General features: G+C 45.3%; 1 protein-coding gene across 1 annotated transcript; it reads left to right on the top strand.

The window, feature by feature from the left end:
- Positions 1 to 18,676: 18,676 nt before the first annotated feature.
- Positions 18,677 to 22,846, top strand: LOC128373841 (uncharacterized). Its single transcript, XM_053334037.1, has one exon. It carries the CDS (start codon positions 18,677 to 18,679, stop codon positions 22,844 to 22,846), a length of 4,170 nt encoding a protein of 1,389 aa, XP_053190012.1.
- Positions 22,847 to 26,158: the final 3,312 nt, after the last annotated feature.

The following is a 26,158-nucleotide window of genomic DNA, read 5'->3' as shown; positions in this document are numbered from 1 at the left end:
CTTTTTCTTGTTGAGCTGCGTTCACCAAAGCGAGGACTTTTTTTCCCCAAAACTTTTTAAAATGTAAATTTGTGACGATTTATGTCAAGTTTTGAATATTTGAATATTTGAATAGACGATTGATGAGTTTGCTTCCTCTTAGGGCTGAGTATCATTTACCAAACCAAGAACCCTTAACCTTTGTGTCGTCCTCCCGGGTCAAATTGACCCCGTCTGTTTTGACTGTTCTCTTTCCTCCCTTCCTTCCTTCCTTCCTTCCTCTTTTCCTTCTTCTTCTTCCTCTCTTCCATCCTTTCTTCCTCCCTTCCTTCTTTCCTCTGTCCTTCTTTCCTTCCTTCCTCTTTTCCTTTCTCCTTCCTTCCTTCCCTTCCTTCCACCCTTCCTTCTTTCCTCCCTTCCTCCCTTCCATCCTTCCTTCCATCCTTCCTTCCTTCCTTCCTTCCTTGACTTGAGGACAACAGGAGGGTTAAACTGATACTGATACTAACTGAGGACTTCATCAGATTCCCATTAACCCATTCATTGCTCTGTCTTTTATCCGGTTTAGAAACACTTCAGAGCGTTTGGTGTCATCTTGGCTGCTGAACTGCTAAGCTCGCTAACTCAAATTCACCACGACTTCACCACCACAGACGGGTCGTAGCTGCTGTGGCAGTCGGCCAATCACATGTTGCATTAAATCCAAGAAGGCTTGTGTTTATTGGCTGTGAGCAAGTCCGTACAAATAGTCAGATTTACTAGCTCTGGGTGCAAAAAGGATCGACTGCAGGAGACGTTGTGATGCTACTTGGTCGATACCTTAGGCTGTGTTCACACTGCAAGCCAAAATCCGGTTTTTAGCCCATCTAGATTAGAACCAGATGCTCTTATGAAGTCTGAACAGTCATAAATCACATGAGATCCGATTTTTGTAAACCAGATCGAAACTTCCTTTGGGAGGAAGTTTCAAATCTCATTTGGACAGATGTGTCTGAGTCTGAACATCCAAACACTCATATCAGCTTAGACTGTCCGTGACGTCTCTCTACGTCTCTACGCTACGTCACTCTATGCGACACCAGACCCGCTTATTCCAGTTGTTGTTGCTAGGTGATATCACTGGAGGACTTATTCCAGTTGTTGTTGCTAGCTGATATCACTGGAGGACTTATTCCATTTGTTGTTGCTAGGTGATATCACTGGAGGCAACGGAGGCGTATGACGTAAACATCAGTCCATGGACAGAGGACCAAACCATATTCTTAATCTTTGGGGAGATGGCTCGGTTCTGTCTGGAATTATATGACATCACACAATACACGCTGGATGACACGCCTCCATTCCGACGGCGTTACCATAGCAACCTGTCAGATTGGTCATTCATGTGGCCCAGTCTGAACAGAGCCAAGGAATCAGATTTGGACACTTTGCTAAAAAACAGTGTGGACAGTCAGGACTAAAAATCAGATTTGAGAAGGAATCAGATTTGCCTGCAGTGTGAACGCAGCCTTAAAAGCCCGAGTGTAAAATATGTATCTGCAAAAAGCGTTAGCAGTTCCTCTCATTTGTGCTCTTCTTTAGCAAGATTTGAAGATCACTTAACATACAGTATTAACAGCTTCTTAAAGTTGAGATAGAAACAAAAGGTGTAAAAAAAAAACCCAACTAATTATAGTGAGGTTTTTTAGAGACCTCATCGTATTGTTGCTTCAGTGGGTTTCCTGAGGAGAATGTATTGTGACTAGTTTTTGGCGAACAGGACTGGGAAAAGGCTCTGTGGGTTTTTTATTCATAATGAAACCATCACATTGACTTTTAAAAGAGAAAAGGGGGTAAAACAAAACAGGGGGGGGGGGGGGGGCGGGGCGGGGTAAATTAAATGAGAAAATTCAGTCGTATTTTTTTTATTTTTTTTTAATGTCGCTCTCATTTCCTTCCAAAGGTCTGATACAGATGTTGTAATCCACGTTCAGTTTAAAAACGCTCCCCTGATAAATCTGTGTGCCTGTATGTGTGTTTGTGTTTGTGTGTGTGTGTGTGTGTGTGTGTGTGTGTGTGTTAACCACCAGGGAGGGGTAAGGGAGGGAGAGGGCGAGGGGGGGAGGGGGGGCATGGGCATATTTGTATTCTCAAAGCTACTCTGCATACCTCAAATTGTATGATACATTTATTACACCCCCCCCCCGCCCCCCCACCCTTAAATGTCTATTTCCAAGAATATCCAAACAAAGGTCTCACAAAATGTGCAACCCCCCCCCCCCCCCCTCCTCCTCCCCTTTTTGTTATTGGTGATCAATTCTTGCATTTGTAGAAACCATACTGTTTAATTGATAATAACAATAAAATAAAAAAATCCCTCTAAAGCTCGTTTGTGTCTCGTTTGATGAACTTTGACTTTGTTTCTGTGTTTTTAGACTAAAGGCTCAAAAACAACAGATTTAACCCTCCTGTCGTCCTCCCGGGTCAAATAGACCCCCGTCTCTCTTTTGACTGTTCCTTCTTTCCTTCCTTCTTTCCTCTTTCTTTAATATTTCCTTCCTTCTTCCCCTCCACCCTTCTTTCTTTGCTCCCTCCTCCCTCCCTCCCTCCCTCCTTACTCCTTTCTTTCCTTCCTTCCTTCTCTCCTTACTTCCTTCCTCTTTTCCTCATTAATCCTTCCATCCTTCCTTCCCTCCCTCCCTCCTTACTTCCTTCCTCTTTTCCTCATTAATCCTTCCATCCTTCCTTCCCTCCCTCCCTCCTTACTCCTTTCCTTCCTCTCTTCCTTCTCTCCTAAATTCCTTCCTCTTTTCATCCTTTCTCCTTTCCTTCCTTCCTTCCATCCTCCTTTCCTTCCTCCCTTCATTCTCTCCTAAATTCCTTCCTCTTTTCCTCATTAATCCTTTCCTTCCTTCCTTCCCTCCTTACTCCTTTCCTCTCTTCCTTCCTTCCTTCCTTTCCTCCTTTCCTCCCTCCCTCCCTCCTTACTCCTTTCTGTCTTCCTTCCATCCTCCTTTCCTTCCTTCCTTCCTTCCTTCCTTCCCTCCTCCTTTCCTTCCTCCCTTCCTTCTCTCCTAAATTCCTTCCCTCCCTCCCTCCTTACTCATTTCCTTCCTTCCTTCCTCCTTTCCTTCCTTCCCTCTTCCTTTCCTTCCTCTATAATCCTTTCCTTTCTTCCTCCCTTCCTTCTCTCCTAAAGTCCTTCCTCTTTTCATCCTTACTCCTTTCCTTCCTCCCTCCCTCCTTTCCTCCCTTCCCTCCTCCTTTCCTTCCTCCCTTCCTTCTCTCCTAAATTCCTTTCCTCCCTCCCTCCTTACTCCTTCCTTCCTTCCTTCCTTCCTTCCTCTTTTCCTCCTTACTCCTTTCCCTCCTTCCTCCCTTCTGTCCTTCCTTGACTTGAGGACAACAGGAGGGTTAAATAATAATTTCTCTCTCTCTCCTCCCTCGTTGATACAAACTGCCCTAAAGTCCCACATACAGTCAAAAAGTGCAGTTTTTTAATCACAGAATAAAATAAACTACACACCTGAGCCTCAAAGAAATGTATATTATGGTTTAGTATCTAACAGTAACCACAGTAACCACACCGTAGAAACCCTCATTACAGAGAGAATGGGAGAAAAATGCACGTCTGCACCCTCCTATTGTGTTTCTCCCGTCAGCCCCGCCTACCTGTGTTTCTACACCTGGGGGAGCAATTTGAGGATCAGCGCTGGGGAGCAACACCTCTCTCCTCCTACTTAAGCACAAATTACTGAATTCATTACAGTCATTAAAGAAAAAGAAAAAAATGAGCAAATTACAGGAGGGAATAAAAGAGCAGATAGCTGTGAAGCTGTGGAGCCGGACGCAGATTCACAGATTTTGATCCTCGTTGAGAATTTAAATCTGGATTTTGTGATAAAGGAGAAGAGGAGTAAGGAGGGAGGGAGGGAGGAAGGAAGGAAGGAGTAAGGAGGGCGGGAGGGAGGAAAGGAGTAAGGAGGGATTGAAGGAAGGAAGGAAAGGAGGAAGGAGGGAGGGAGGAAGGAAGGAAGGAAGGAAGGAAGGAAGGAAGGAAGAAAGAAAGGAAGGAAGAAAGAAAGAAAGGAAAGAAAGGAGGGAGGAGGGAGGGAGGGAGGAAGGAAAGGAGTAAGGAGGGAGGAAAGGAGGAAGGAAGGGAAGGAGTAAGGGCGAAAAGAGGAAGGAATTTAGGAGAGAAGGAAGGAGGAAGGAAGGAAGGAAGGAAGGAAGGAAGGAAAGGAGTAAGGATGAAAAGAGGAAGGAATTTAGGAGAGAAGGAAGGAAGGAAAGGATTAATGTGGAAAAGGGGAAGGAAGTGAGGAGAGAAGGAAGGAAGAAAGGAAGGAAGGAGAGAAAGGAGTAAGGAGGGAGGGAGGGAGGGAGGAAGGAACGGAGTAAGGAGGGAGGAAAGGAGGAAGGAAGGAAAGGAGTAAGGACAAAAAGAGGAAGGAATTTAGGAGAGAAGGAAGGAGGAAGGAAGGAAGGAAAGGAGTAAGGATGAAAAGGAGAAGGAAGGGAGGAAGGACAGGAGGATGGAAGGAAGGAAGGAAAGGATTAATGAGGAAAAGAGGAAGGAAGGAAGGAGAGAAGGAAGGAAGGAAAGAAAGGAGTAAGGAGGGAGGGAGGGAGGAAGGAAAGGAAAGGAGGGAGGGAGGAAAGGAGGCGGTAATTACAGGTTATATTCTTATAGTACAATCCTGATCATTATTAATTTACACATGTTTTTAATCCATTAAATATAATAAACTAGTAAAAAATGTTAATTACTGTTTCCTAAAGCTCAATAATCAACCGTTTATTATATAAAATGTCTCATTTTGTCAGTTTATTACCAGTTTTAAGTTTTTATTTTGGGTGAACTGACCCTTTAATATAATAATATGTTAATCCACTAGATACGACTTTATTATTATATCACAGACCTTGTTAAATTAAATATGATCCAGTGTTTAATATTCACAACAAGATCTAACAGGTTTATTACTCACCACACACACACACACACACACACACACACACACACAAGTAAACAAAGATGCACACATTCAACACACACACACACACACACATCACAGGGGCGGTGCAGACAGGCAGAAATACTACTGTACAATAATGTAACTTTAATTGAATGCAAATGAGCAGCAGCAGCACATGTATGACACACACACACACACACACTCACACACACACACACACACACACACACACACACACACACACACACACACACAGCCAGTAATGTTATGCAGCATGCTGTAATGATATCTTTAATTGACTAATTAACATTTCACACACTTGGTGAGAAAACACACACACACACAAACACACACACTCACACTCTCACAGGGGGTTTACACTGATATCTTCTTTAATGGAGTGCAAACACACACACGCGCGCGCACACACATATATGCACATGCACGCACGCACGCACACACACGCAGCTTGTTTATTCATGAGCATCACGCTGGATCGGATCCATATTGTGCAAACAGAAGAGCCAGAGGTGGATGTGTGAGCGGAGCCGGAGGAGCAGACCAACCTGTGCCCGGCTCCACCCGGAACCATTATGCAGACAGGAAACTACCATTTTAACACCACCACCACCAGCAGCAGCAGCAGCAGCAGGAGCAGCAAGAGCAGGAGGAGCAGGAGGAGCAGCAGCAGCAGCAGCCGAGGAGCCGTCGTCTGCAGAGGGGGGACACATCACACTGACACGGGCTGGAAAACAACCAGCCGAGCAGGAGGAAAAACAACACAAAGGCTACTACATTTTCTCTGGGTTTGAGTCGGTGGAGCAGCAGCAGCAGAAGAAGAAGAAGAAGAAGAAGAAGGGGACGGTAGTGGTGGTGGTGGTGGTGGCGGCTTCAGATAATGGACACAGACTACACTAGAGAGAGAGGGAGAGGGAGAGAGAGAGAGCAAGAGAGGGGGGGACCAGCAGCGGAAATAGTTTTTGTTAGCGAGTGAGAGGAGCCGATGGAGAGCCGGGCCTTGCACGGTGTTTGTCCAAGGATGAAGAAAAAGGCCCCGCTGTCTGGCAGCAGCAGGGACACAGCAAGCAGCTCCTCTCTCCTCTCTCTGCTCGGTGCTTTTACACTTTTATTGACACGTTTCTAAGCTTTTGTTTGTTTGTTTTTTGGGAGGGGGGCGTCCTAGACATCGCATACTACCAAGGTAAGAATCACAAGGAAAATTTAGCTGTGCAGGGGAGAAGCTAATTTTTTGTTAGCAGGCGAGCTAACAGAGCTCAAGCTAAGCTTACTAGCAGTGCACCCGGTGTTGTGCAGAATTTGGTTCCCCTTGTCAATTTGTGTCGCTTCTTCTTTATAACCCTAAATTAGTCGTGTTATGATGTGCAAAACATTTTAACACAAACGTACCGTAACCTCATTTAGCTATCTCTACTATAACTATGGATGTTTTGCTATGATAGACATATTTTTACCAAGAGACATCATTTGAGAGGGGTGACGAATTTCTCCATAACACCCAAGATGCCTCTTTTTAAGGTAAAGGGTGTTTTATGTGTTTTTAACTCTTTTGAAATGATTCAAGCGGTATATTTTAGGTTAATTTAAAAGCTAAAGTATACGTAGATGTTTTATAATGTGGTATAATAACTTGGGATTGTAAATATTTTGGTAGTTTTTGGATGCTAGCAGCAGACTGTAGTATATAAAAAAAGGTGTATTTGTTTCAGGTTTGTCCAGCTGAAGTCATTTTGGAGACTCCTTCCCTCCTCTTCTGTCTCTTTCTACCAAGCTGTGGTCCAGACCTGTGGATCAAACCTGGTAAGATGCACAAAAAAAACAAACAACCCCAAACATGCAATCACACTCTTAACCCTTAAACAGGAGATACAGACTCTGTTAGGATGTCTAAAGTGGTTGTTTAATAGTATGTGACATTAATTAGTTGGACTGAAGCTTGTTTGTAGATCTATACTTTGATAGAAATTATAAAAAATCTGTTTAAAAACTAATATGTGTGATATTAATGACAAGGGAAAGCAAATATATATCACTTTTCTATATTAAATAAAGCATTTTTACCATTATGACCATTTTATAACCTAATATGGGCAAAAAAATAAATGTATATTAAATAAATATTTTACTTTAGGTGCAAATTAGATAACTAGTAACATCAAATTATGTCATCTAATTTTCTACTCCTGCCTGTTTTAAGGGATAAGCGTTTTTATACTAACTTCACTATCAATTAACTTCACTGTTAGCTCATTAATATGTTGTCAATATGTGTTAAAGTGTGTCAGGAACAAGATGTGACTATTGCACATGTGATTTTTTATTTTATTTTTATAAGTCATTGCGAAAGAAAAAAAACCTCGTGCTGAGTCTGCAGGTCTGACTAATCCAAGTTTTAATCATTCAATCTGTCTTTTTGTGACATTAATTGAAAAGAAAATGCAAATTTGTTTATCATAGTTAAACCTGCTGATACTGTAAAGGCTGCATATTAGTTATAAAATTATAAATATAGAAAGATCTGTCACGATATAACTACTTTTATTGGATATATTGTCTCTCAAATAATCACGATAATTGATATTATTATCATTTGAAGATCATTTTATACCACTGATATGATAATAGCAGAGAAAATACAATACAATACATCTAGTAAAATAATTTATAATGACACTAATTCTCTTTATAGAGTCTCTTTATAGCTTTAAGTAGATTATTTCATCATTTTGGAGCATATTTAAAGAAAAACTGCACTTCCTAATTTTTCTTCTGTGTATATAATTGTGTGTATTTTTAAAAAACAACAACACAGCGGTGAGATAATCAGTCTGCGATGTCGGCCGATCAAAAAAAAAAACCCCATTTACAGCAGGGGTGTCAAACTCATTCTCATTCAAGGGCCACAAACAGACCAATTTGATCTCATGTGGGCCAGATCATTAAAAAGATGGAGGGAAGGAAGGAGGGTAGAAGGGAAGGAAGGAAAGACAGACATTGAAGGACGGAAGGAAGAAAGGGAAGAAGGACAGATGGAAGGAAAAAAGGAAGGTAGGGAGGAAGGACAGATGGAAGGAAGGAAGGAAGAAAGGAAAAAAGGAAGGTAGGGAGGAAGGACAGATGGAAGGAAGGAAGGACAGACATTGAAGGACGGAAGGAAGAAAGGGAAGAAGGACAAATGGAAGGAAGGAAATCAGAAGGGAGGGAAGGAAGGACGGAAGGAAGAAATGGAAGAAGGACAGATGGAAGGAAGGAAGGAAGGAAGGTAGGGAGGACAGATGGAAGAAAGGAAGGAAGGAAGGGAGGAAGGACAGATGGAAGGAAGGAACGACAGACAGAAGAAAGGAACGAAGAAGGGGAAAAAAGGACGGTAGGGAGGAAGGAAGGAAGGAAGGGAGGGAGGAAGGACAGACGGAAGGAAGGAAGGAAGGAAGAAAGGAAAAAAGGAATGGAGGAAGGACAGATGGAAGAAAGGAAGGAAGGAAGGGAGGAAGGACAGATGGAAGGAAGGAAAAGAACACAGGATGGCAAGTGGGCCGGACCGCACCCCTCGGCGGGCCGTATCTGGCCTGCGGGCCGCATGTTTGACACCCCTGATTTAGAGCTTTAAAACCAAGTAGAAGACTCTTAAATCTCGACCTGTCATGATTACTGACTACGACTAACTACTGATGGTGTTGATAATTACGTTATTATACGAGAAGTCGATAATTACTGTGGTCGCCTAGATACCAGATACCAGAACTCCTTAAAGTTATACCAGAACCAATAAAGCACTTCATCCGATCCCCATTATATGTGAATGGAAGCATTAAAAACTTTAAAACTCCTCCACTGCTCCTCATACAGGTGATTCTGACACTAATACATTTCTCAAGTCATTTAAATATTTATTAAATAGTTTTATAATGAAGTGTAATCACCACAGACTGAAAGGCTAAGACTGAAATCAGTTAAATAGTCTTTTTATCTAAATATATGGACAAAAAGGATAAACTTCTGGTTATATATCATTTGAATGGAAGTTATTTTGGTTGATTCTTATTTTATATTATATTATATTATATTATATTATATATTATGTATATTGAGAGTTATAGAGAATCCTAAAACTTTGAAATTCATTTGATCCCCATCATATGTGAATGGAAGCATTAAAAAGTGTAAAACGCCTCCACTCCTCCTCATACAGGTGATTTTGACACAAATACATTTTTACAGAGTTCTCAAGTTATTTAAATGTTTATTAAATAGCTTTATAATGAAGTGTAATCACCTAACTTGTTGGGATGTAGCTGCTGTGGTTGTGGACTAATTACATGTGATTGATAGACTGAGATTAAAGCCGGTTTAATAGTCTTTATTTTCTAGATTCAGGTACAAAAAAAGATCAAAGCTCCACATATTAAACACTAAAGGTTATTAATAAACTGTATGATGAGACGCTCAGCTTTCTTTATGATGCACTGAACTGTTTTTTAGTTTTCACCTCCTGACATGCCAACCAAACTGGAGCGAGCAGAAATTATAAAGCTGGTCAAATAGTCTTTATTTTCTAGATTCAGGTACAAAAAAGATCAAATTCTGATTATGTATCGTTTGATTGGTGATTTTGACACACATACATTTTGAAAGAGTTCTCAAGTTATTTAAATATCTATTAAAAAGTGTATAATGAAGTATAATCGCCACACTGATTGGGATTTAGCTGAGAGTAAAATCATTCAAATAGTCTTTTTTTTCTGTATCTGTCTACAAAAAAAGATCAAATTCTGATTATGTATCATTTTCAGTTATTTCAGTTGATACTCTAAAAGGTATGAAGTGCTGATACTCATCATAAAACCTTGAAATTCAGTTGTAGTTTCAGATTATTAATAATTATTGAACATATTCTAAATAAACAATACATTTAATTTTAGTAGAAATATACATTATTATTGGAGAAGATACTTTAGAGTGAAACCTTGAAAAATCACATTATTAACCCTCCTGGTGTCCTCGAGTCAAGGAAGGATGAAGGGAGGAAGGAAGGATGGAAAGGAGGAAGGGAGGGAGGGATGAAGGGAGGAAGGAGGGGAGGGAGGGATGGATGAAGGGAGGAAGGAAGGAGGGAGGGAGGGAGGAAGGAAAGAAAGTAAGTAAGGAGGAAAAAAGGGAGGAAGGGAGGGATGAAGAAAGTAAGGAGGGAAGGAAGGAAAGGAGGGAGGAGGGAAGGAAGAAAAGGAAGGAAGGAAGGAAGGAAAAAACAAAGGGAGGAAAGAAGGAGAAGGAGGGAGGAAAGAAGAATGAGGGAAGGAATGGAGGAAAGAAGGAGAGAGGGATGAAGGAAAGAAGGAGGGAGGAAAGAAGGAACAGTCAAAACAGACAGGGTCAATTTGACCCGGGAGGACGACACAAAGGCATTTTAACTGAACAATAAATGTAATAGAGTAGAAATATTCATATTATTGAGTCTCTACGGTTCATTTTGAGCCTCCTTGAAACTCGACGGCTCTTCACTGTTTTGTTTATATCTGTGACATGAGAACCGGGTCAGAGTCTAGAAAAGGTTGCGAAACCCTGCGACGCACGTGAAGATTCAAAACAAAACAAGTTGTTGTTTTTTAAATGCAGGAAGGGGTTTTCATTGAAGCTCCTGTTGCTGATAGTTAGTTAGTAGTTTATTATATAGAGCTTTACTGCTTCTTTAAATAAAGCTCCACATATTTAATACTAAAGGTTATTAACCTCAAGGAAGGAAGGGAGGAAAGGAAGAAGGAAGGAAGGGAGGGAGGGAAGGAAGAGAAGACAGATGTAAGGAAAAGAAGAGAAGACCAGAAGGAAGGGAGGAAATGAAAGAAGGAAAGGGAAGAAGATAGGGGGGAGGAAAGAAAGAGAGGAGGGAAGAGGGAGGGAAGATAAGACAAGACAGATGGAAGGAAGGAAGGAAGGAAGGAAAAGAAGACACATTCCTCCTCCCTCCTTCTCTCTTTCCTCCCTTCTGTCCTTCCTTCCTCACTCCCTCCTTCTTTCTAACTTTCCATCCTTCCTTACTGTTTTCTTTTCCAACCTTCCTTTATTTTCTTTCTTTTTTCTTCTTTCCTTCCTCCCTCCCTCCTTTCCTTCCCTACTTCCCTCCTTCCTTCCTCCCTCCTTTCCTTCCTTCCTTCCTTGACTCTAGGACAACAGGAGGGTTAAATAAACTCCTTTATATAAAGTTATTCTGACCGGTTGCTCAACACATATTAACTTGTGTGTAAATTTGTCTTGTGGTTTAGAGTTTGGAGAGTGCGGTCGTCGTCGTCATCGTAGGAGGAGAAAAAAAAAGTCTTAGTCAGCAAATGTTTGTTTTTTTTTGTTTAGTTTCTGAAGTGGGTTGTGGCCGAAAGTGAAAGTCTTATCAACATATTTGTCTTTTTATAGTTTATAGCTCTCTGACCTGAAATAACACACGGAAGATACAGGATGAGGGAGGGAGGGAGGGAGGGAGGGAGAGAGAGAGAGAGAGAGAGAGAGAGAGAGAGAGAGAGAGAGAGAGAGAGAGAGAGAGAGAGAGAGAGAGAGAGAGAGAGAGAGAGGAGAGAGGGAGAGAGAGAGAGAGAGAGAGAGAGAACTCAACACTAGTTTTCAGGTCTTGTTGTCCTCGAGTCAAGGAAGGAGGGATGGAAGGAAGGAGGGAAAGAATGATGGAAGGAGGGAAGGAAGGGAGATGGAAGGGAGGAGGGAAAGATGGAAGGATGAAATGATGAAGGAAGAAAAGGAGGGAAGGAAAGACGGGAAGATGGAAGGTAGGGAGGGAGGAAGGAGGGAAGGAATAATGGAATGAAGAAAAGATGGAAGGGAGGAAGGAAGGAAAGATGGAAGGAATGATGGAAGGTAGGAAGGGAGGGAGGGAGGAAGGAGGGAAGGAATGATGGAAAGGAGGAAGAAGGAATGAAGGAATGATGGAAGGAAGGAAGGAAGAGAGGAAGGAAAGATGGAAGGGAAGGAGGGAAAGAATGATGGAAGGGAGGAAGAAGGAAAGGAGGGAAGGAAGGGAGATGGAAGGGAGGAGGGAAAGATGGAAGGATGAAATGATGAAGGAAGAAAAGGAGGGAAGGAAAGACGGAAAGACAGAAGGAAGGTAGGAATGGAGGGAGGAAGGAAGGAAGGGAGGAAGAAAGGAAGGAAGGAAAGGAGGAAGAAGGAATGAAGGAAAGATGGAAGGAAGGAAGGAGGGAAGGAATGATTTAAGGAAAGAATGAAGGAAAGATAGATAGATAGATAGTTTTCTTCCTCCTCCCTTCTTTTCCTCCCTTCTTCCATCCTTCCTCTCTTCCTTCCTTCCATCCTTCTTCCCTCCCTCCGTTCCTTCCTCCTTCCTTCCTTCCATCCTTCCTCTCTTCCTTCCTCTCTTCCTTCCTTCCTCCCTTCCTTCCTTGACTCGGTTTCATTCTAGTAGTGAATTATTGATGTGGTGTAACAGAAGTGAGACTGACGTGATGTGTGGATGAATTAGTTGATTCGTCAACATTAAAAATTATTGCCGGCAATTTATTTATAATTTATTAAGTCAATCATTAATTTAAAGGTCAGAACAGAGTCAGGCTGCAGCTTCTTTAATGTTACACACATCTTCACTGTTAAAGAGAAGGAGGGAGGAAAGGAAGGAAGGGAGAAAGAAGGAAGGAAAGGAGGAAAGGATGGAGGGAGGGAGGGAGGATGGAGGAAGGAGGGATGGAAGGAGGGAGGAAGGAGGGATGGATGGATGGAGGGAGGATGGAGGATGGAGGAAAGAAAGAGAGAAGGAGGAAGGACAGGAAGGAAGGGAAAGAAGGACAGAAGGAAGGAGGGAAAGGGAGGGAGGGAGGATGGAGGAAAGAAAGAGAGAAGGAGGAAGGACAGGAAGGAAGGGAAAGAAGGACAGAAGGAAGGAGGGAAAGGGAGGGAGGGAGGGAGGAAAGGAAGGAAGGGAGAAAGGAGGGATGGATGGAGGGAGGATGGAGGATGGAGGAAAGAAAGAGAGAAGGAGGAAGGACAGGAAGGAAGGGAAAGAAGGACAGAAGGAAGGAGGGAAAGGGAGGGAGGGAGGATGGAGGATGGAGGAAAGAAAGAGAGAAGGAGGAAGGACAGGAAGGAAGGGAAAGAAGGACAGAAGGAAGGAGGGAAAGGGAGGGAGGGAGGATGGAGGATGGAGGAAAGAAAGAGAGAAGGAGGAAGGACAGGAAGGAAGGGAAAGAAGGACAGAAGGAAGGAGGGAAAGGGAGGGAGGAAAGGAAGGAAGGGAGAAAGGAGGGATGGATGGAGGGAGGAAGGAGGGAGGAAAGAAAGAAAGAAAGAAAGAGAGAGGGAGAGAGGGAGGGAGGAAAGAAAGAAAGAAAGAGAGAAGGAGGGAGGGAGGAAAGGAAGGAAGGAAAGAAGGACAAAAGGATGGATGGAGGGAGGGAGGGAGGGAAGGAAGGAAAGGAAAGGAGAGAGTAAGAAGGAAGGGAGGGAGGGAGGGAAGGAAGGAGGGAGGAAAGAAAGAAAGAAAGAGAGAAGGAGGGAGGGAGGAAAGGAAGGAAGGAAAGAAGGAAGGAAGGAAGGAAGGAAGGAAGGAGGGAGGAAAGAAAGAGAGAAGGAGGGAGGAAAGGAATGAAGGACAGAAGGAAGGAAAGGAAAGAAGGGACAGAGGGAGGGCAGGGAGGAAAGAAAGAGAGAAGGAGGGAGGAAAGGAAGGAAAGGAAAGAAGGACAGAAGGAAGGAAGTTATTATTATAGAAGAATAATCATTAATTATACTCGCCTTGATGTAGAGTTGGCTCTGTGGTGTAAGATCTTTAAAATCTTCAGAGGCGGAGAAATAAAAGATGACATCAGAATAAATTATAATGATGTTTTATTTTGAAAATCTTTGAATACATCTATGAAGGATTCTCTGATACTGAACGAGTCGCACACGAGGACACTGTCCACCAGACTCCTTTTCATCTGGTGTGTGTGTGTGTGTGTGTGTGTGTGTGTGTGTGTGTGTGTGTGTGTGTGTGTGTGTGTGTGTGTGTGTGTGTGTGTGTGTGTGTGTGTGTGTGTGTGTGTGTGTGTGTGTGTGTGTGTGTGTGTGTGTGTGTGTTGTGGAGTCAACAGGCAGCCATGTTATCCACACAGAGCCGGTCAGGAGCAGTGTGGCATTTAGAGCCAGCACACTCTCTCTCTCCCTCTCCCTTTACCTCTACCTCTCTCTCTCAACCTCTACCTCTACCTCTCTCTTTCTCTCTCTCTCTACCTCTCTCTACCTCTACCTCTCTCTCTCGCTCTCTCTCTTTCCCCCTCTCTCTCTTTACCTCTCTCTACCTCTCTCTCTCTTTACCTCTCTCTGTCTGTCTCTACTTCTCTCTCTCTCCCTCTCCCTTTACCTCTCTCTCCCTTTACCTCCACCTCTCTCTCTCTCTACCTCCCTGTGTCTCTCTCTCTCTCTACCTCTCTGTTTACCTCTGTCCTTCTCTCTCTCTATATCTATCTATCTCTCTGTCTATCTCTCTGTCTCTCTTTCCCTCCCTCCCTCTCCCTCTCTCTCTCTTTCTCTCTCTTTACCCCTCTCTCTCACCCTATCTCTCTCTATCGCTCTACCTCTCTCTACCTCTACCTCTCTCTCTCTCTACCTTTCTCTCTCTCTCTCTCTACCTTTCTCTACCTCCCTGTCTCTCTCTCTATCTATCTCTCCCTCTCTCTCTACCTCTCTATCTTGTCCCCCACTAAAAAAGAAAAACCAGTTGAATAATTACAGATGCCAGTTTCAATTCATTCTTCTCCTGATAGACAGCCCGCCTATTAACAGGTTTCATTTCTACAGTAGCACTCAGGCTTCAGATGCCAAACCAGCTATTTAAATCCTTCGCCCTCTGCTGCCACACACACACACACACACACACACACACACACACACACACACCACCTGCGTAACGGCCTTAATAACAAAGTAGCACCTATGTTGATATTATAAATGAACCGTAGGATTAACCGAACCCTCTAAACACACCTGTCACCTAGCTAGCTCCGAGCTCCGAGCTCCGAGCGCTGCGGTTAAACCTGAGACTCTGGAGCTGCACCTTTTTATTTTTATACAGTCTACGTGCAGCAGACATCAAGGCTATGCTAGATATGCATAGCTTAGCCGTGCTGTATGCCCCGCACACACGCTGTATAAAAATAACCACCTGCTAGCCGACCGACGACCGACTGTGCAGGTTGATAAAATATAAAATGGATCCGTTGACTTCTTTTGTATCTGCAGGTTTGGGCTCATTCTTAAATTTGGCACCGATTGATAGACTGTGAATGAATTAAGTGCAGTATCCGACCCTTTAGTATGCAAAATAACCTGTAGGCCGACCTGTGCAACCAGGGAGGAGGGGAGGAAAGAGAGGAAGGAACGAAAGAGAGAACGAGGGAGGGAGGAAGAAGGAAGGTAGGATGAAGGGAGGGAGGGAGGGAGGGAGGGAGGGAGGAAGGAAGGAAAGGAGGAAGAAGGAAGAAAAGAAGGACAGAGGAAAGGAAGGAAGGTAGGAAAGGAGGAAGGAAGGGAGGAGGGAGAGAGAAAGGAAAATAGGAAGGGAGGAAAGAGACAAGGAGGGAGGAAGAAGGAAGGAGGGAAGGCAAGAAGAAGGGAGGAAAGAGAAAAGGAGGGAAGGAAAGAAGGAAGGAAAGAAGAAGGGAGGAAAGAAGGAGGGAGGAAGGAGGGAAAGAAGAAGGAAGGAGGGAAAGAAGAAGGAAGACAGAAGGAAGGGAGTAAAGAGAGAGGAAGGAAGGAGAGAAGGAGGGAAGGAAAGAAGAAGGGAGGAAAGAGAGAAGGAGGGAGGACAGAAGGAAGGGAGGAAAGAGAGAAGGAGGGAGGACAGAAGGAAGGGAGGAAAGAGAAGGAAGGAAAGGAGGAAGAAGGAAGAAAAGAAGGACAGAGGAAAGGAAGGAAGGTAGGAAAGGAGGAAAGAAGGGAGGAGGGAGGGAGAAAGGAAAATAGGAAGGAAGGAAGAAGGAAGGAAGGAGGGAAGGCAAGAAGAAGGGAGGAAAGAGAGAAGGAGGGAAGGAAAGAGAGAAGGAGGGAGGACAGAAGGAAGGGAGGAAAGAGAAGGAGGGAGGAAGGAGAGAGAGAGAGAGGAAGGAAGGAAGGAGGGAAAGAAGAAGAAGGAAGGAGGGAAAGAAGAAGGAAGGAGGGAAAGAAAGAAGGAGGACAGAAGGAAGGGAGTAAAGAGAGGAAGGAATGAAAGAGAAGGATGGAAGAAAGGAAAAGTGAAAGGAAGGAAGCTGTGGTTAATGTCTAGTTGACTTGATTAGAACTATGTAAAGATCATGGTTTGGGTTCAAATGATCACTGGAGACAAGTTTTCAAATTCCTTTAAAGATATGGAACCTTTGTTGTCATGGCAACAGTGAACACCACGATTAACTGACATGAGCAAGATGAAGTCGATTTTAGAGTTTCTAAATGTCGGTTTCGATTAATTGCCCAGGTTAAGTGTCTCAGTCCTGGTTCAATCAATCAATCAATGTTTATTAATAAAGCGCCAAATCAAGAAGTCAAGAACAAGTCTAGACTGTACTCTTTAGATTTTAAATTAAACTTGCCTTGTCTCCTTTGTGCTTAGAAATTCAATTTTATACTAATAAAAATCCACTAAAACAGAACGACACATTTAAATATCTCTGTTTTTATTTCCCATTAACAAATAAAAGAGGGATGAGGAGAAGTTTTGGCAGCTGTTGGGCAATTTGAGTTCGTTGGGTTCAAGCTGTCCCATAATTAGAAAGTGAAGCTAAAGAACAACTTCTTTTTTCTTTTTTTTTTTACCGGGTTGAACAAACAATCAAATGCAGAGCGCTGTCCGGGAATCTCCACAGTTGTATAGAAATAATTGTGCAACATCTGCTCAGTGGAGGCCCCCCCCCCCCTCTTTATTCATTATGAAGAGAAGAGAAAGGCAATGACCCAGTTTCCACTTAGATTTAGAGTCGACATGCTCGTATCTTTCAGCCAGGAAGTCTTTAGAAGTGGCGGTCACGGTTACTAAAAGGGAACGTTTTTGAAAAGGAAATGCATCAAATTTGTCGTACTTAGAATAAAACTGTTAAACATTAAACAATAGGACAGCATCACTAAAACACTACTCTATAAACACCTGACAGTCTCAACAGGAAGTGAATATTATAGGTCAATAAATTAGATGCTCCTGTTGTCCTCAGGTCAAGGAAGGAAGGGAGGAAGGAAAGAAGGAAGGAAGGAAAGGAGTAAGGAGGGAGGAGGGAGGAAAGGATGAAGGGAGGGAGGGAGGAAAGGAGTAAGGAGGGAGGGAGGAAGGGAGGGAGGGAGGGAGGAAGGAAGGAAGGAGGGAGGGAGGAAGGGAGGAAGGAAGGAAGAAAAGAAGGGAGGAAAGGAGTAAGGAGGGAGGAAAGGATGAAGGAAGGGAGGAAGGAGGGAAGGAAGAAAAGAAGGGAGGAAAGGAGTAAGTAGGAAAGGATGAAGGAAGGAAGGAAGAAAAGAAGAGAGGAAGAAAAGGAAGGAAGGAAGGAGGGAGGAAAGGAGGAAGGAAGGAGGGAGGGAGGAAAGGATTAAGGAAGGGAGGAATGGAGGAAAGGAGTAAGGAGGGAGGGAGGAGGGAAGGAAAGGAGTAAGGAGGGAGGGAGGGAGGAGGGAAGGAGGAGGGAAGGGAGGAAAGGATGAAGGGAGGGAGGGAGGAAAAGATGAAGGAAGGTAGGGAGTAAGGAAGGAAAGGAGGAAGGAAGTAAGGAGAGAAGGAAAGGAGGGAGGAAGGGAGGGAGGGAGGGAGGAAGGAAGGAAAGAAGGAGTAAGTAGGGAGGGAGGGAAGAAGGAAGGAAGGAATAAGGGGCGAGGGAGGGAGGAAAGGATGAAGGAAGGTAGGGAGTAAGGAAGGAGAGAAGGAAGGGAGTAAGGAAGGAGAGAAGGAAGGAAGGAAGGAAAGAAGGAACAGTCAAAAGAGGGATGGGGGGTCAATTTGACCCGGGAGGACGACAGACAGGAGGGTTAAATAACTTTCATCAAGTTCTGCTTTAAACAGAATTTATTTATTTTGGGCTTTCATTCAGCATCCGAGCTTCCAGGCATTAAAGGGGAAGCGGGGGGGTGAGGGGGGGCGGGGGGGGGGGGGGGTGTCCGAAGCAAATCACTGTCACTTTTATTTTTATTTTTATTTTTATATCTGCTGTGCATCAAGTTACTGACATTGTCTTATTTCTTCTTCTGTTTTTCTGTCCTCAGGCTTCCATAAAAACTCCGTGAAGGGACAGAAGGGCAGCGAAGCAATGATTCATCTCTCCGCTGAAATAACCGACTCACTTCACTAAACGGGACCGCTGACCTGAATTATCTTTTTTTTTTTTCTTTTTTTTTTTTTTTTAACAATATGAGTATGGAACACTTTGAAGAAACACTACAGACTGAGATTTTTTTTTTTTTTTTTTTTAGTATAATTTAGTATATTACCTATTTATGACTTTTTTTTTTTTTTTTTTTTATATAACATTCAACAGAAGCACTTGAAGGCTTGACTTCTGAATGGAGAGTAAAAGTATTAGTGATTCATTTATGTGAGAAAATCATCAACGCCGACTTCTGGTGGATTACAGCGGCTGGTCGGACGCTGCAGCAGGATTACTTCTGAAAGTCCGACGCTATCGTTTTAATAAGGGGTTTTAATACGCCCCCCTTTCCAGTAACTATAGACTTAAGTGTGCAGGGGGGGTTCAACCCTGTGACACTCACAGCAGTATTTCAAGATGTTTCAATTCAGCAAGTACCCCATGGACATTTTAGAGATGCTAAGTGGACACCAAGCCCATCAGTTCAAAGGGCTCGGGTTGGAACGACAGCTGAGCCACCAACAGCAGGTCCAGCTGCAGCATCAGCAGCAGCTCCAGCAGCAGCATCAGCCGAGCGCCGACAGCTCCGGGAGCCTGCTGTCCGGCCTCGGCCTCGGCTCCCTCCAGACCTCTCGGAGTAATGCCTTCGCCGACTCCTCGTCGTTATTCGCCAAAATGAGCGCCCCTCCTCCATCCATCTCTCACCAAAGTCAGTCGTCCTCTTCGTCCCACAGCTCCAGGAAGTCCAGTAAGATGAGCAGCAGTAGCAGCGGGAGTGGGAGCGCCTCGTCGGGGTACCCCCAGTTCCTGCGGCCTTTTCACCCGGCGGAGGCTGCGCTGGCTCAGGAGCAGCTCCACTCTGGGATGGGACGTTTTGACTTTGGTGGGGGCAGCAGCGGAGGAGGCGCAGGGGTCATCGGGGGTGTCGTCACACCCGCTCCTCCGCCTCCCCCGCTACATCCAGGTCTTTCTGTCCCCCAACCCACCTCCGGCCCCTCTTCTTCCACTCCTTCTCCCTCCACCTCCACCTCTGCCTCCAACAACCCCTCCAGCAGCACTGCAGTGCCCTTAGTGGGCCAGTCGGATCCCCGCAGCCTCCATCAGCAGTTCAGCTGCATGCTTGCCGCCAACCAGTACTTCCTGTCCGGAGTCCCCACCAACAGCAGCCTGGAGCAGTTCCTTGTCCAGCAAGGGACCCACAACCACTTAGGCCTGGGCCTCAGCCAAGGGGCCACTGACTCAAACTCAGCCCTGGCCCCTCCCCCTGCCCTCCACTCCTCCCACAGCCACGCAGCTCCACAACCTCAGCAGCAACAACAACAGCTGACTCCTCATGCCTTATCTCACCCACACAGCCACACTCACCACCCGCACCCCCTCCACCCGGCCCCCCAGCCCGCCCCTCTTGGCGGCTTTGATTTCCAAGGCATTCCAGTCCTTTCCTCCAACCAGATAGCGTCGTTAATGCAGCAAGAAGCCGGCCTCCCGCTCCCTCTGCCCCTCCACCTGTCCCTCTCTAAAGACGACGCAAAGTCTGGAGACAGCTCCTCCACGTCAACTTCGAGTGGAGGCAGCAGGAGGAAGAAAGCGATGGCTGGCTACCTGCCTCAGAGGAAGTCAGAATCTAGTAGCCACAGTCACAGCAGCCACAGCCATAGCAGCAGCAGCGTTAGTAACTGCCATAACAGCAGCTCAAGTGGGCACAGTCAGAGCTCCTCATCTGGTCTCGTGGGAGGAGGATCTGGGGGTGTTGGGATAAGTGGCATCGGAAGCGAGCCGCAACATTCCTCTCTCCTCTCACCATCCTCACAGCAACAGCAGTCGTCCTCCACTGTCTCCTCTTCTTCGTCCGCCCCTCCTTCCTCTAATTCCACCTCTGTGCTTGTAGCCAACGGTAACCAGCCGTTGTCCAAATCCCAAGGAAGTCACACTAATAGTTCATCCAGTCAGCCTGAACCAGAGCCCCTCTACCACTGTGGTGAGTGTGGTAAAACCTTCACCCACCTCTCCAGCCTTCGACGGCACCTCCGCAGCCACGGCTTGACACCCAACAGCCAAAGCAGGAAGTCAGACTGTAACTCCCCGAGCCCGGAGAGGATATTCTGCTGTGGTGAATGTGGCAAGAAATTTAAAAAGAGGGGTCATCTCATCCAGCATAGCGTCACCCACTCCGAAAACCGGCCTTTCGCCTGCAACATCTGCCAAAAGTCCTTCAACCGTCGCGAGTCGCTCACGAGACACGAGAAGATCCACGACGAGAAGCCTTTCCGATGTCCAGCTTGCGGACGTTGTTTCCGCGAGAGCACCTCCCTCCTCAACCACGCTGCTTCAGGTGCCTGCGGTAAACCTCCGCGGAGCTCCAAAAACCGCACCAGCACCGGAGGGAGTGGATCTTCCAACCCAAGCAGCAGTAAAATGGGTAGCAGCGGAGACAGGGTAGGAATTTCAAACGATGGGTTGACTAACGACAAGTACGCCACAGATTACTCCAGAAACCGCTACCAGAACCAGTCGCCCTACGGCAGCGGAGTCGAAGACTACCGACGAACACAGTCTTCATCGCTGTACTCTTCAGAAGGTACGCTAGCCTCTGAAATGAACAGCCAAACTCTACGTAAAGCCCCTTTAGCCCCAACTCTTCACCCCCATCCGCAGAGTCAACAACCGCAGCACCACCACCAGCAACCGCAGCCGCACCTCCCTCTCTCCTCACTACTGGATGATTCAGAGGACGAGGTCACCAGCAGCGCCATGTCGGCCATCGCCGCTGCAGCTGCCGCCTCTTGTGATTTAAATACTGAGAACCGGGATGGAGAAAGGAGGGATATTATTGGGGGCCTGCTAGGGGGGTTGGGGTTTGGTAACTTAGGTGGGCCATCAACCACCTCCAGCCTCAATGGTTCCACTATGCCTTTGACCCACCCCAGCCAGCCCCACTCAAAGCCCCGGAGGCCGAGGAAGCCAAGGGAGAAAAGGGACCCGAGCACCATCGTTAGGAGGAGGCGGAGCCCTGCGCTTCAAGGCGACGGTTCAGAGAGGCCGTACGGATGTCAAATCTGTGGCAAACGCTTCAGAAGGGCGGAAACCCTGCGGCGCCACAACCGAGTCCACACGGGGGAGAAACCTCACGCCTGCGACGTCTGTGGCAAAATGTTCCGCGAACCCTTCCACCTCACCAAGCATCTGACCGTGCACTCCGGTCAAAAGAACTACAAATGCAATCTGTGCGGGAAGATGTTCGCCTACGCACAGAGCCTGGTGAGACACGGCAAGCTGCACAGGAAAGGGGAGATCGACAGCCAGGGGAGAAGAGTGAAAGGTGCTGCTGCTGCCGCCGCCGCCGCCGCTGCCGCCATCAGTCAAGTGGCCAGCACTGGAAACGCTGACTACTTCTCAGCCTGCTCCCAAGGAGAAAAGTCACCCACGTCTGGCACCCCCTCCCAGAGGCTTTACACGTGTACAGTGTGCTGGAAATCATTCCGCCACTATTTCCACCTGACGGCACATCAGCAGACGGTCCACGGAGGCGGGGTCGGGCTGGAGAAGTCCTTTCGTTGTGAAGTATGCGGTAAAGCCTTCGCCTACTCCAACAGCTTAGTGCGGCACAAGCTGTCTCAGCACGGGATCGACCGCAACGGCCAGCGAGTCAACCATTCCCAACCCACCGGATTCTCGCCCCTCTTCTATGACTCTGGTTCAGGTCCCACCTACGCCGGGTCGTCTCACATGCAGCAAGGGGCGTCCGGGCAGCAGCAGCAGCAACAACCGCCGCAGCAGCAACCGCCGCAGCCGCAGCAGCAGCAACAACAACCGCAACCGCCGCCACAGCAGCAGCAGCAGCACCCTTTTCACTACCGCGCAAAAAACTTCCAAAAGCGGCATGGACAGACAAGAAAGCACAGGAAAAAAAAAAGGCGAGTAGTGATCCATAGTATCATGAGAGACGGGAAGCTGGTGGGCGTCCCGCTGAGTAAAGACACTCGCAGGAAGCTGCTGATTCTGAGGAAGCGGAGGGGCAGACTTCAGGCTCAGCTCAACAAAAAAAAGCTGCTCGCCCAGCTGAAAATGAAAGGCGGTCTGACAAAAGTAAAGTCGTGGTCCGGAGGTGCTGTGAAAGTAACCGGGATCACCTCGATGGATGTTCAGATCAAGCGCTTCCCGTGCCCCATCTGCCCCAGCACCACATACGCCAAGCAGGGTTTTCTGCTGGTCCACCACGCCATAAGGCACCCGCCGAGGAACTCAGGCCGCCACGCCCGCCTGCGGTGCCAGGTGTGTGGGAGACGCACCAGCTCGTTACACAAAGCCTTGAAACACAGGGGCCAGCATCTTAAACAAGCCGCGTTCCAATGCCGCAGATGCCGACACCGTTTCTGGAACCCCCAGCTCCTGGACCGCCACATGGTTTCCTGTCGGGGAAGCGCGACGGGCGGCGGGGGCGCCATGTGGGGACTGATGAAGATTAAATCTCCGTTGCCGCCGCCGCCGCCGCCGCCGCCTCAGTCCGACGGCGACCGATCACCAGTCCTGCAGACGGCCCCGGTCCAGCCGGAGAGATCAACAGTTCTGACTGAGTACAGTCAGTAAAACAAAAAAAACAGTTTTTTAGACTAGATTGTTTTTTGATGTTTATTTTTTTTAAATAATCTAAGAAGCAAGCAAGTTTTTAACAAAAAAAAAAAAAAAAGGGGGGGGGGCGGAGAACGGGGGGAAGGGTTTATTGTATTGTAACAACCACAATATTCCTACACCCCCTCCCCGGTTACATCATCCGTATACAATCCTAACGTACGACAGCAGAGGTGGTCGATAATATAGTGTGGACTTCAAAAGGCCCATAATCAGAACCACCCGTCCGTTCATCTCCGAGGGTTTTTGGGTATCATTTGAATTTGATCGATTTCTGCTTATCGATTCCTCTTCTTACCGATTTCCCAGATTCAATATTCCAATATAGAGAGAAAGAGAAAAAAAGTTTAAGATAAGGAAATATCTTTATTCTTTTAAGTGTTTTATTAAAAATAAGTTAATTACTACGTCTCTGGTTTAGTTTGAGTCTCATCTCTCTCTCTCTCACGTCGTAGTGGCCGATTCATGCTCGCCTCGGTCGGACCGCTGTGGACTCACACCGTTCAATACAGATCTTTTTTTTTTTTTTTTTTTTTTCTTTTACAGAGGTCGGCGGACACTGACACTTTTCCCACATGCACACACACACTCATATAACTAGAGCTGCAGCATAATAACTCACCAGAGTGTGATTACTACAAACCTACAAACCTACAAAGCGCCGTTTTTAGTGTTTTTCTTTTTCCTTATTTTTCCTGATGAGCCTTTTTTAAATGCAATAATCTGTTACTCTACAACCAACCGGACATGCTGGATTGTAATCTCATTGTCTCACCAGCACTTTAAAAACAACACAACACACACTCATATCGACACACAGCTCCCCCCCTTTTTGTACTGATGTTAAACACTAATAAGAACAAGAGTAGTAGCAGTACGAAGCGGGGGGAAGACATCAAGACATCAAGACATCAAGACATCAAACTCTGACACCATTCTGCCTTAAATGTTTGATGTTGCAACCTCAACCTTGACTTTACCACCTCCGTTAGTTCTCTACATACATTGCACTTTGCCTCGTGGGTCCATATTTCACTACCGATGCGACGTTTAGCCTCCATCCTAGAAACAAACTGACATGCTGTTGATGATGTCATCGATGCATGCATGACGTAGTAGACCGGGTCCTTGCAGATATATGTAGCCTCTTTGTTTGCAATAATAATAATAAAGGGTGATCGAGGAGGTCGAGGAGCCGATAAGCAGAACCAGAAATTCAAATTTTTATTATTAATAGATACCCAGTTCTTAGTTCGGTTCTTATTCAGAGCCGGGTTTCATTCCCAACCCCTAATGTTTCCCCCCCTCTTTCCCCCCCCTAAAAAGGTAAAGGGTGAAGGAAATCTAGGCCACATGACAATTTTAGTAGCATCTGTTTCATCCAAGTTTCCTCCTCTTTTTTTTTTTATTTTTTATATCTCCTCATTAGCAGTGTTTGCGCATAAATATGAATAGAACCAGTTTATTTTTTCAAATATTGTTTTCACACTATTTCACACAAGTTTTAAAACAGTACAGTTCTTGTCTCTCTTGCTCTGTATGTTTATTTGTTAACCTCCGAACCCCCCCCTCACATCCCCCTTTCCCCCCATCCCTCCATGGAGAATCTTTCTCTTTTTATATTCTGCCCCTCGAGATGAAATTTTATCTTTTAAAGAGAGAGAGAGAAAAAAGAAAAGAAACCAAGAAGAGTCTGAGAACTTTTCCCTCCTTACAATAGTTAAAGGGCCTTATCTGTCTGTCACTAAAAAGGCAATACCTGGTTGCTGTGCTATACTGACTGAAAACGTCACAAAAAAGAAAAAAGGAAAAAAAAAAAAAAAGGAGTTAGGACTTTTAACAGAGAAGTGCTGGTGACCTTGTTTTTAAATGTACACTACTTTTGTCATTTTTAAAAAAAAGAGAAGCGTGAAACGGAGAGAGAGAGGAAAAAAACCCCCCCCACGACTCATACTGTTAATGTGTTCAGGTCAGGATTTGAAAAAGGACAAACAGAAATAACCGGAGTGTACTGTACAATTCGTATTATATTTTATTATATATTGATTATTTGCTGTTTTTTACTCCAAGTATAATTTCTTTTATCATTGTTGGTATTGTATGGGTGGGTGGGTGGGAGGGAGGGAGGGAAGGAGTCGGGGTCTATCTTTGTAAAACAGCGGGATGAGTATATGTATCGATGTGATATTCTTCCCCCCCCCTCCCCCCCCCCCCTCCTTGTTACCCCCTTTTACCCCCCCTCTTCCCCCTCATGCCACAGTTATGCCCAATTTTTTGTAACAAAAAGCGTGTACGCATAGTTCATTACTTCTTAGGTCCTGTCCAAACGTGTTTTATCTTTTTTTTTTGTTTCTTTTCTTTTCTTTTTTTTTTTTGTTTTGTTTTTTTGTTTCCTGTAAAACTAAAAACATGTAATATTATTACTAAATTACTATTCCTTTTTTCTTTGCCTAAAAAAGTGAGTTGTTGAAAACCCTCAAATCAAATTAAAAAAATCTCAAATGTTACATCAACTTGTTCGTGGCTCGTTTTGAATCTCTTTCCCCCCCGATGCTGCTGAGAAAGAAAGACAGACAGGAAAAATAGGAATTTCTTTCCTCCCTCCCTCCTTCCTTCCTCCTTTCCTTCCTTCCTTCCTTCTTTCCTCCCTCCTTTCCTCCCTTCCTTCCCACCTTTCCACCCTTCCTTCCCTTCTTTCCTTCCTTCCTCCCTCCTTCTCTCTTTCCTCCCTCCCTCCTTCCTTCCTTCCTTCCTTCCCTCCTTCCTTCCTTCCTCCCTCCTTCTCTCTTTCCTCCCTCCCTCCTTCCTTCCTCCCTTCCCTTCTTCCTTCTTTCCTCCCTCCCTCCTTCCTTAAAGAAGAAGGAAGGGAGTAAAGAAGGAAGGGAGGAAAGGAGAGAAGGGAGGAAGGAAAGGAGGGAGGGAGGAAGGATGGAAGGAAGTGAGGAAAGAAGTATAGAAGGAGGGGAAGAACGAAGGAAAAATTAAAGAAAGTGGAAAGAAGGAAGGAAAGGAGTAAAGAGGGAGGGAGGAAGGAAGGAAAGGAGAGGAAGGAAGGAAGGGAAGAAAGGATGAAGGAAGGTAGGGAGTTGTTTCCTGTAAAACTAAAAACATGTAATATTATTACTAAATTACTATTCCTTTTTTTCTTTGCCTAAAAGTGAGTTGTTGAAAACCCTCAAATCAAATTAAAAAAATCTCAAATGTTACATCAACTTGTTCGTGGCTCGTTTTAAATGTTCATCTCTTTCCCCCCCGATGCTGCTGAGAAAG

This window comes from Scomber japonicus, chromosome 15, assembly GCF_027409825.1.
Source record: "Scomber japonicus isolate fScoJap1 chromosome 15, fScoJap1.pri, whole genome shotgun sequence".
Classification (NCBI taxonomy): domain Eukaryota; kingdom Metazoa; phylum Chordata; class Actinopteri; order Scombriformes; family Scombridae; genus Scomber; species Scomber japonicus.
Note: the sequence above shows the minus strand (reverse complement) of the source record. Positions and strands in the feature narration are given on the sequence as shown.